Source organism: Tiliqua scincoides, chromosome 5, assembly GCF_035046505.1.
Source record: "Tiliqua scincoides isolate rTilSci1 chromosome 5, rTilSci1.hap2, whole genome shotgun sequence".
Lineage (NCBI taxonomy): Eukaryota > Metazoa > Chordata > Lepidosauria > Squamata > Scincidae > Tiliqua > Tiliqua scincoides.
In genome coordinates, this window is record NC_089825.1 from 99,968,810 (window position 1) to 99,980,662 (window position 11,853).

General features: G+C 41.1%; 2 protein-coding genes across 2 annotated transcripts; both read right to left on the bottom strand.

Annotated features, from left to right (window-relative positions):
- Positions 1-420: 420 nt before the first annotated feature.
- LOC136652594 (olfactory receptor 10A2-like) lies at positions 421-1,353 on the bottom strand. Its single transcript, XM_066629524.1, has one exon. It carries the CDS (start codon positions 1,351-1,353, stop codon positions 421-423), a length of 933 nt encoding a protein of 310 aa, XP_066485621.1.
- A 3,698-nt stretch (positions 1,354-5,051) lies between these two features.
- Positions 5,052-5,984, bottom strand: LOC136652595 (olfactory receptor 10A5-like). Its single transcript, XM_066629525.1, has one exon. It carries the CDS (start codon positions 5,982-5,984, stop codon positions 5,052-5,054), a length of 933 nt encoding a protein of 310 aa, XP_066485622.1.
- Positions 5,985-11,853: the final 5,869 nt, after the last annotated feature.

Genomic DNA, 11,853 nt, shown 5'->3' on the forward strand with positions numbered 1-11,853 from the left:
CAACTGCCTGTTGCCCCCTGGCTCAGCTCATCTCTCCTCCCCATCTGTAAGACAGGCACCTGGCGTGGCCCACCTCAGTGTTATCCGGCCTGGGCCCTGCTGAGGGACCACTCAGCTTGAGAGAGTGCTGAGGTGCTGGGCTAGGACTTCCAGCTTCCAGGGCTTGTGCTTGCTTGAGAAGACCCTGAGGCCCGGGCCTGGGTTGATCACCAATCATTCTACAGTCCTCACATTGTTGCCAGCAAATACTGCACAATGGGATAGAAGGCCATGGCCTCTGTTGTGACTGAGACAGCAGAAACTGAGTGACAACTCTTCAAGGATGGGGGGATGGGGACCACAGTGCACTGGCCACATCAGGTTAGTTTGGGCCCCAGACACACAGTTATAACCACCACAAACACTTTCTTGACATAATCATCAAAACTTTTGCTTCCTGATCAACCTGCTTAGGGCAACCTTCCCCTCCTTGTTTCTCAGGCTGTAGATGATGGGATTTAACATGGGAGTGAAGACAATGTAAGAGAGGGATAGTAAATATCTGTTTCCTGGGGAAGAATCTGACTTGGGGCTAAAGTGAGTTAGACTGGCTGAGCCATAGAACAGAGTCACTACGATAATATAAGAGGAACAAGTGGCGAAAGCTTTCCGTCTCCCTTCCACCGAAGACATTCTCAGGATTGTCTGAACAATATGGATGTAGGAGAACAGGATCAGTAAAAAAGGACAAAACAGAGCTACAAAAGTGATGATGAGGGAAAATAGCTCATATCTGTATGTGTCTGTGCAGGATAAGTGTAAAATTGGTGGAGCATCACAGAAGAAATGAAAAATGGTGTTGGACCCACAGAATGGAAAACTGAGAACCCAACTGCTCTGTATAGTCCCTATAAGGAATGCTATGACCCATCCTGCTGTGACCAGTAGCACATATAACTTTCTGTTCATTACCACTGCATATCTTAGAGGGTTGCATATGGCTACAAAGCGGTCATACGCCATGACTATTAAGATGTAGCACTCCACGGCCCCGAAGAAGAAGACAAAATGAATCTGTGCCCTGCATCCTAAAAAAGAAATTGTCTTTTCTTCTGAAAGAAGGTTCACAAGCATCTTAGGGACAATACTGGATATGAAGCCAACTTCAGCAAAGGATAGAGTTTGGAGGAAAAAGTACATTGGAGAGTGCAAGGTTTTGTCAATGTTTGTGAGCAAAACAATGAGAAAGTTTCCCATCACTGTAAACAAATAAGCGATAAGGAAGACAAAGAAGAGAAGAATTTGTAACTGGCCTAAACTGGAAAATGCCAAAAGTATGAACTCATTAACCATAGTCTGATTAGGCCAGATCATTCTCTAAGGACTCAAAATTGAAGCCAAAATTTGGAAAAAGCTTGCAGACCCACACCAGTTCTTCCAGGTACTCTTTAGAAGGAAAAAGCTTTCTTCATCATTGCTGTCTTCCTAATCATATCCATAGAAAGCCCTTGACATTGTCCTTGAAGCTGATTCTTTAAGCAAAAATGCATATACATTTCTCTTCCCTTATAACCACTTACAATTGGTGTCATGTTTCTTATCATGTGATCAGTCTGAGGAAATAAGAGTGACAAAGTACTTTGAAAAGTAGAAAAAACAAGATTAAAAACATCCCGAAACAATTTCAGTTGGGAGAAAGTCATTAATTCAGTGATCTTCAAACTTGCAAGTGACTTCAGTCCTCACTACTGTCAGTCCAAACAAAAGTAGAATGAAGTTGCCACTGAAGTATGTAGGTTTCAGGCGCCAGGATTCTCAGACCTACAACACAGATTAATAACTATCTAGTCAGAACAGTAGATTTCCTCCTTTCATATTGCTGTTTGACTTGGTCCTGTGTTCCATCCCAAACTTCCGATTTTAAGTGGATAATCTGTCAAATGAATTCCTGAAGCAGAACATATGCTATGTATCATAGTTTTCAGTACCTTTCACTAATTTTAATTTGATTTGTCCTTGCTTTCTCTTTTCATGGAGTTTTCTTAATGTGGAGTTGTGCACCAGCTTGCAAGTATATTGGTAAAACCATACACAAAGGAATCATGAGCTGTCAAAGGGCAGAGCACACCCAACTATCTTAAAGAATGGAAAGTGGTGAATGGTGTGACATTCACACTATCACTGTGGGAAAACCTTGGCTATTGTTTCCAAAAGCATGGCCATCTTTGAAAGCAACACTGCCACAACAGGGAAAAAAAAACAAATTCATTTGTTTTAGATACACACATTTTCTGTGGGGGTTTTATAAGCATTCATGAATGGGGCAATACAACACAAAGTGTCTGCTTTCTTCTGTTTTTGCTTTGATTTGGAAACTGGACTTGGCATGGTTTTCCATGTCTCCTGTCATTGTCAACATAAAGGGAAATTATTTCTGTTTTATACCAAATGGAAATGGAATCTTTCATCCAGTTCTAATATTTTGGAATTTTGTTTCTATTTCCTGACTTTATTCTCAGTGAATTTTGGGGGGAAATGTATCACAGCAAGTTCAGCACACTAACAGAGTCCCTCATTGCTTCTAAGTTGAACATGTTAGACAAGAGCCCTAAAATGAATTTTTGCTGGTTCCAATGATACTTATATCGTCCAACTGAGTTATGAGTGGATTCCCCCATCTTTTTGCTAACTTCAGCCCTCTGAATGAAATGGGTTTGACACCCCTGTTCTAGAAGAATTAGAAACTCCTGATCATAGCCCTTGTTTTCTGTTCCTATGGTAGAAACATGTTTCCTATCCTTTTTTCCTATCTTTACTTCTGGAAACCCCGTTTTGAACACATGGGTTTTATTGAAAGGTGTCTTTCCTCCTAAAGAAGGAGTCTTCTTCTGAAGGAAGACCTGCTTGCTCTAGAGCAAGGTGTCTTTCTGTAGAAGGAATTTACAATACGATCATAATGTCATATCTTATATAAAGTTTAATACATGTGTCAGAGTCCTTACCTGGTTACATGTGTACTAACACCATCAGGGTTCTTAATGAAAGGTTCCTTTGAATTACAGTCTGTAACTATGTATTTATAATTTCTTTTTTTTCCCCATGGGACAATGCTAAAGCAGCACCCTTATATTTTATTGACTGTGCTAAGAAGTACATTAGCATGGCTATAACAAGGAATAAATGGCAGAGCATGAGGGTAGCAGTACAATACCTGACCAGCAGAGGTCACATGTGTCTTTAGTAGTGATCTCCTTGGTATCCATTTGCTTCTCTTCTTATGGGACCAGGTGTATGTTCAACGTGTTTTCCCAGGAGCATTAATTACTCTCTGAACTGTGGTTGGTTCTAGCAGTAATGCTCTGTGTAATAATCCAAAGAAAGTGAATTCTCATTAAGCACCACTTAATTTAATGGAAGTTCAGTTTGTCCCAGCAAATTTGTTTTTGCTACAACTTACTGTGATGTTCTGATGTTCTCAGTATAATGTGGAATCAATTCTATTGCAATCCAAACAGCAGGCATAAGTTTTCACTTCTTCTGTGAAGACTCTTCCAAGTCCGACTTTGTGGTGGTAGAGTCAAACCATTTTCCCCACCTCCCCTGAAGTGATTCGGGGTATCATGTGACCCCTTTGTGAACTCCTCTCAATATCCTGGACTAAAAGGAAGTGGTTTCAGACCCCTGGGATTCATGGCATATGGTGGAAAAGGATGCCCAAGCAGCACCCATTTCTCTGCCTGTTTCAGGGTGCCCTGTGACCCCTCTAGGAAGTCCCCTTGATGGCCTGGAACAATAGAAAGGGTTTTCAGACTCATAGGGCTGATGACATAGTGGGAAAGCTCACCTGATGGACACCTTTTCTCCTAATGTTTCTCTGCAACCTCTCCAGCCCTTCTGTGCACATCAAGAAACACATATAGTACTGGGGAATATCCTAGAAATTCAACTAATGGCAGCCCATCATGGCTTGCCACATTATAGCAGGAATGCCACTAAGTGCCCAATCCTGAGCTCTTCAGTGTGGGGTCCAGTAAGTCTTTGGTGGGCCAGAGGCTCATTGGAGACTGGGTGCTCCCTGCGGGTCAGATTGGGGGTCCCCGAAGGCTGCAAATGGCCTCTGGACTGGGCTTTGGGCACCCCTGATCTAGATAGCCTAATTGTCAGTTCTAGTTCTCCTCCTCTCATTTATTCAAGATGCAGATCTCTATTAGTATTAAAATGTATGCACAACAGGGCAGTCTCTTACCCATTTCACTACTGGTGATTTACCAAGTGTTAGCAAGTTTATTTTACCTGATGACTTTTCCAAGGCTGTTTACTGTTTACTTAACTTCTATTGGCATAAAATGAGCACTAAGTGCCCAATCCTGACCATGTCTACTCAGAAGTAAGCCCCATTATATTCAATGGGGCTTGCTTCTAGGTAAGTGGGGGTAGGATTGCATCCTTATATATATATAGTCATACCACATAGAAAAGACTCCATATGAGAAATTCTACATTGTGTGCAAATTCGAACAAGCCTCACAGTCTGCCTTTTACATTACATTACAGTCATGCCACCGAACACAGGATTGGGCTCTAAGTAAGTAAGTAAGTAAGTAAGTAAATAAATAAATAAATAAATAAAACCTATTACTTTCTACATCTCCTTTTTTTAAAAGTCTGGTTAACCTAGGTGAGTCCCAATAGAGAGCCGTTCAAAAATGTAGGTTCCTGTGCCAAAAAGTTTGGGAACCACTGTTATACTGAGTTATCTTCCCTTTCCCTTCACTTTCCAGAATCCAAAGTGGAAATCATAACATAATGCTACCGGTCACTCGCATGATTATAAAAGAAAGACCAAGCATTTATTTTGTATTGGAATGCGACAGTACAGACATTAGTTCAGTGTAGGCAGGTGCCAACTCTCAGACTATCCTCTATAGAAAAGCTCAGAAGTAACTTCCCTGGAGATCCCAAAACAAGAAATGAAATTACAAGTTGCTGCTTCCCAGCTATTCATTCTGTATGATTCATTAACACAGCAACAAAAGCACACAAAAAAATTGGAACCTTTTTTGGTGTTATCATCAACAGCTTTTCTTCCTGATCAACCTGCTGAAGGCACCTTTCATCTCCTTGTTTCTCAAGCTGTAGATGATGGGGTTCAGCATGGGGGTGAAGACAATGTAAGAGAGGGATAGTAAATATCTGTTTCCTGGGGAAGAACTTGACTTGGGTCGAAAGTGAGTCAGACTGGCTGAGCCATAGAACAGAGTCACTACAATGATATGCGAGGAACAGGTAGAGAAAACTTTCCGTCTCCCATCCACCAAAGGCATTCTCAAGATCGTGCCAACAATACGGATGTAAGAGACAAGAATCAGAAGGAAGGGACACAGTACATTTATGCAGGTTCCTATGAGGGAAAAAAGTTCAAAACGGAATGTGTCTACACAGGATAAGTACAAAATTGGTGGAGCATCACAGAAGAAATGGGAAATGGTGTTGGACCCACAGAATGGAAAACTGAGTATCCATGTACTTTGTATAGTCCCTATAGGGAACCCGGAGACCCATACAGCTGTGACCAGTAGCACACACAGCCGTCTGTTCATTATGACTGTATATCTTAGAGGATTGCATATGGCTACAAAGCGGTCATATGCCATGACTATTAAGATGTAGCACTCCATGGCCCCAAAGAAGAAGACAAAATAGATCTGTGCCCTGCATCCTAAGAAGGAAATAGTTTTTTCCTCTGAAAGAAGGTTCACCAGCATCTTAGGGACGATTGTGGATATGAAGCCAACTTCAGCAATTGATAGGTTTCGGAGAAAAAAGTACATTGGGGAGTGCAAGGCTGGGTCGATGCTTGTTAGCAAGATAATGAGAGTGTTTCCCATCACAGTAACCAAATAAGCCAACAGAAAGACAACAAAGAGGAGAATCTGAAGCTGGCCTAGATTGGAGAACCCCAAAAGTATGAATTCATTGACCATAGTCTGATTAGGCCAGGACATTTTGCTTATAAGCACCATTTTGGAAACAATTCACAGACCAACACCAGTTATCCCAGACACCCTTTAGAAGGAAAATGCTTTCTTCCTCATTGTTGTCTTCTACTTAGCATTTCCTAGAAAATTGTTGACATTCTCAATGAAACTGTTGGACTGTTGAGCAAAATTAAATATAAAATTGTCTTCACTTATCACTGCTTGTAATCGCTCTTTCTTCTTATGTGTCTTATCATCTAAACCAGCAGCTTTCAACCTTTTCCAACTCACGGCATACTGAAAAGGCACTAAAATTGTCAAGGTACACCATCGGTTTTATGACAATTGACAAGGCACACTGTACTACCATCAGGGGCTTGCATCCCCCAGTGGCCCTACTAACAAATGGCACTGCAGACCATCCACGGCAGACCAGTGTGCCATGGCACAGTGGTTGAAAATGTTTGATCTAAACAGTTTCAGGAAATATGAGAGTCAAAGGGTGTTGGTGCAATACTCTTGTGCAATTTCAGTTGAGAGGAAGTCACTGTGTGATCTTCAAGGCAACTTTCAGATGACTTACTGTAGAGTTTCAGTCCTCATTTATTCAATACAGTCTGTCCAAATGGAAGTAGATAAGGTTACCACTTCATTATTTTGATACCAGGTTTCAGATGCCGGATTCTAAGACCTACAACAAAGATTGATAACCATCTAGTCAGGACTATTTTGATGTTCAAAGGGTGACTGCATTTTCCCCTTTATTCTGTTCTGGTATTGCTGTTTGACTTGGCCCTGCATTCTGAGTCCTAAACTTCCGATTTTATGTGGATAGTTTGTGAAATGAATTTACCAAAATGAAACATATCCTATTTATCAGAGTTCTTTTGACTAATCTTGAGCAGTCAATACAGCATAAGGGCAGAAAACACCCAACCATCTCAAGGAACTAAAAACGGGGTGCATACATCTGGGGTACATGCATCACTCCGGACAAAGGTTGGACACTGTTTCCAAAAGTACAGCCAACTTTGAAAGCATCAGTGCCGCAACTGAGAAAAGCATTCATTTGTTCTAGAAACACATTTTTTCTGTGGGGGATTTTATAAGCATCCATGAATGGGGCAAGACAGCACAAAATTACTGATTTCTTATGCTTTTGCTTTGGACTGGAAACTGGAGTTTGCATGGTATTGCACTCCTCATTTCATTATTAACAAAAAAGAAAAAGGTGGCTGTTTTATACCAAAAGTAAATTGAATCTTATGTGCAGCATTCATTCTTTGCAATTCCTGTTTCTCGATTTTATTCTCAGCGGATTTCTTTGGGAGTTGTTTCCAAACTCACGAAGATACAGGTATCACATGTGCAGCACACCAACACTCTCCCTCATTCCTTCTGAGTAACTTGGTTGACATAATCCTTGGCTGACATGAGCCAGGTTTGGTGTAGTGGTTTGGGAGGTGGACTCAGACCTGGAAGACCCGGGTTCAAATCCCTTCTCAGCCATGAAGCTTCCTGGGTGACCGTGGGCCAGTCACTTTCTCTCAGCCTCACCTACCTCACAGGGTTGTTGTGAGGAAAAAAGGAGGGGAGCAGCCATGTACACTGCCCTGAGCTCTTTGGAGAAAGGGTGGTATAAAAATGTCATAAATAAATAAATAATCCTAATTTTATTTTTTATTTTTTGCTATTTTCAACAATATGTATCTATATATGATCTTTACCTCAGGAAACCCCTGTTCCAAAACATGGGTTGTACTCAAAGGTTTCCTTCCTCTTGAGGAAGGTGTCTTCTTCTGAAGGAAGACCCTTTTGCTCTAGAGCAGTGGTTCTCAAATGAGTGGGTCGTAACCCACCAGCTGGAGAACCACTGTCCCTTTCCCTTTAAGTGATGGGGGCAGGGGAAAGGCAATGACGCAATCCTCAGGATCATGCTGCTTCAGGGGAAGAGGGGGCTTTTAAAAAATGTAATTTTTACATTTACCTGCTGCTGAGGTCTGGGGATTTGAGGAGCCCTGTGGAGCCCTCCGCAGGGCTCCCCACTGCTTGTAGAATGTAAAAAAAAGCTATCGCGGCCCACTTCTGGGTTGCAATTGCAAAACTGGAAGGGGGTTGCAATTCCTTTGTTTACATTCTACAAGCCACAGGGAGGCCTCCAGAGAGCTCTGTGGGGCCCCGTACCCCCAGACCTTGGCAGCAGGTAAATTACATTTTTTTAAAGCCCCCCTCTTCCCCTGTAGCAGGGGGGAGGATCGTGTCGCTGCCTCCCTCCTGCCCCTGCCACTTAAAGGGAAAAGGGCAGTGGTTCTCCAGCTGGTCATATCGCTGCTGTTCTCACTGTCCCCTCAAAGACTTACCTTCAGCCTCAGACTCCAAGAGAGTTTGAGAAACACTGCTCTAGGGCAAGGCGTCCTTCTAAAGATGGAATGAGTACTTACAATACAATCATATGTTGTATCTAACATAAAGTTTTAATACATGTATCAGAGTCGTTACCTTGTTCCATGGGTAGTAACACCATCATGATGCTTAATGAAAGGTTTCTTTGGATTACGATCTCTAATTATGTATTTGTAATTTCTCTTTTCCCCATGGGAAAATGATAAAGCAGCACTCTTGTATTTTAATGACTGAATAGCAAATTAGCATGGGTATATATCAAGGAAAACACTTCACAGGGAGAGAGCAGCAGTACAATCCCTGATCAGTAGTGGTCACTTGCGTCTTTATTAGTGATCTCTTTTGGGATCCCTTTGCTTCTCTTTTTATGGGACCAGGTTTATGTTCACAAACTGAAGCATTTAAATCTAAAGACATTTTGCAGTGTAACAATTCTTCTTTCCCAAGGTACGCTAAGAATGTATTCTAATTAATCTCTGCTCTGTGTTCTATTATGGCAATGGTACTACTATCTGGTATCAAAAGAAAGTGACTCCTGACTGAGCTGCATGGAAGCTGATGGGGGTCAAGGTAGTCATAACAAACTTGTTCCTTGGATTTCAGTTTTGCTTGCTCAGGATTCATTTTCTTTGGATACAATTGTGTGCAAACAAATGCAAATTTAATAGATTGTTACCTTCATTATTGCCTAGCTTGACTGAAGAATGCTTAACACCTGAAATTAAACCTTTGAGCCCGTGATCACACTGGTTGCATCTGTCAACCAGAGTGGTGAGGGAATGATAAGTTAACATTTGTTTATCCTAAAACACGATCTTCTAAAAAGAACTGGAAGATTCAATGTTCCAATCAGGGTGCAATCCAGACCCATGCTTGGGCCGGCATAAGCCCCTTGCGCCAGCCCAAAAATGTTGCGAAAGTGCCATAAGGCACTTTTATGCCACTTTCCAGGGAGGTAGGCTGATGCACGGTCGTGCACTGGCCTCCCTGAGCCAATGTGGGCCAGGGCCATAGCTGGGGGGGCAGGGGGTTCGCCCCCCTGAGCCAGTAGTTTGCCCCCCCTGGCATTTTTCCACACTTGTCATGTAAATGTGGTTGAATGTCCTCCAATTTAGCTCCTGTTCCTTGAGAGCTCAGCCCCTCCCTGCAGGCAGCCTCCTCCAATCAGCTCAGGCTGCTGATGCTTAGTAACTCACCTTAGGGGCCAATCATAGCAACCTGCTGATAGTCACAGGACATCAGAGAGGTGGGCATGAAAAAAGCCTGGAGGGAATGTGCTCAGTACCTTCAATTACCTTCCAGGGAGCTGAGTGACTGTGCAGGCACTTTGCAGGACCCCGGAGGCTGCTGCTGAGTGACTCTGGCATCATTTGGGGGTCAGCAGGCAGGAGATTTTGGATGGGTCATTTCTGCTGTTTGGGTCCAGTAGGGCCTTTCTCTTTGGGGGGGGGGGGAGAGAAAAGCATGGCTCTGGCATCTGAGATTTTGGATGGACCATTTTTCCAAAGAATGCCACTTAACAATCCCCAGAAATTCAAAATGAAATAGTTAAAGTAATGACTGATCTCATTCAAGAGGAAGTTTCCAATGACATAAAGAATGCAGATGTCCCATTTTTTTCTGTCTTGGAGGATGGAACAAAAGACAAAAATCAAAAATATAGCAATTGCTACTAGATATGTTAAAGATGGTGAAATTTATGAATCCATGCTATCCATAGAGACAACAACTGCTTTGGATGCTGAGACTTTTACAAACACAACTTTAGATACGTTCCGAAGGTATGGTTTAAATCCTAACAATTTGTTGAGCCAATGTTACGATGGAGCATCAGTTATGAGTGGCAAGAAAAGTGGTGTCCAGGCATTAATTAAAAAAAAAACAAAAACAGAAGAAAGGAATTCCATACGACCATTGTTTTAACCACAGGCTGCATTTAGTTGTAGTTAAAGCAGCTGAAGTTGTGCCAAAGGTGAGGGAATTTTTTGGACAATGTGTGGAATTATACAACTTTCTGTCCCGTGGGGTAGTAGCTGCTGAGTATGAAGGCAAAACTCTTTCTCGTCTGCTGGAACAGAGATGGTCAGGACATCTTCAGGTGTATAGGGCAATTTTTGAAGAATACAAACATATATCAGAAACTCTTGAACTAATATCAATAAATAATGGAAAAAGATTTGCTGGGGAAGATGTGGTTCTTAGCACTGGTCTCCATCTTATAATGCAGAAGCAAGAGTTTAGATTTTGTCTAGTGTTAATGAAAAATATTTTGGAAATTCTTTCTCCAGTAGATAAGGGACTCCAAAGTCATGACATTTCCTTGGAGCAGGCCTATAACTTAATTCAACCTACAGAAAGTTCATTAGAAGACTTAAGAAACAGTGAGACTTTGAAATCAATTCTGCAGGAAACATCAAAACTGGCTAAAGAGGAAGAAGTAAAAATACCAAGGAAAAGGAAATTTAACTCCTTACTTGATGATTATGTGGTGTCTGAAACAACAGGTAACAGAGCATCATGTAGTGACACCTACAGTAAGCATGCTTCTGACTTTTTTGAAATTCTGGATGTAGTGCTAGTCAAAATAAAAAGAAGACTCCACGACAATGAAAAGATTCTTCAGGCAATAATTGCAGCAGAAAATTGAGGTGATGAAAATGGTAGGCTTAATTATCTAAAAAATTTCAATATTACCATTCCAAGTAAAGAAGAAATGAAAGTAGTAAAACATTTCCTTGAGAAGAACAAAATTGAAAAGCAAAATTTCTTCAGTAAAATATACAAACACCGGAGTGTCTTTGAAGATTGTTACAGTATGTTAGTGGCAGTAAGAACTTTTGCATGTAGCACAGCAGTTTGTGAATCGACCTTCTCAGTGCTTACATGAATTAACAGACCTCAAAGACTATCAATGTCTCACTCAAGAATGAATAATTTAGTATACCTAGCTTTTGAGCTAAAGAGAACCAAGAATTTAAGTGTGGAAAAGGTTCTTAGAAGATTAAATTCTCAGAAAGATAGGAGAATTCAGCTCTACCAGGTGGTTTCAAATCTTCTGTACCTTGCTTTTTAAAAGTAATGAATAATGGAAAAAAAACTAATGTTCCATGGCGTTGCTATATTTTACTTCAATATCTTTCCTCTTGCTTTTAGGTAAAGTAAATTTACTTTTGTCATCAGCAAATGAAAGGCTTTCAATACAAGTAAATACTACCTTGACATGTAGTAATACTCATAGTGACATGTTTTACTTTTGCAGTGTTGCAAGTCTGTGTAATGCACTGGTGTCCAAAATGAAAGGACAAGTTGCATGTTATTTCTATATAGACAAATAGGTTTTACATTGCATACAGAGATGCATTTATTCTATGCAGATCATTGTTAGATTGCATTACAGATAATGAATGCATCTTTAAAAAAACAAAACACAAAATATTTCCTCTTAATGAAATTTGGGTTAGTTATGGGTCTTTGATGTTTCTCCATACTTATC

What these genes read in the sequence shown, in the direction of transcription:
- LOC136652594 (XM_066629524.1), bottom strand. Translation starts at nt 1,353, where the DNA reads ATGATCTGGCCTAATCAGACTATGGTTAATGAGTTCATACTTTTGGCA.
- LOC136652595 (XM_066629525.1), bottom strand. Translation starts at nt 5,984, where the DNA reads ATGTCCTGGCCTAATCAGACTATGGTCAATGAATTCATACTTTTGGGG.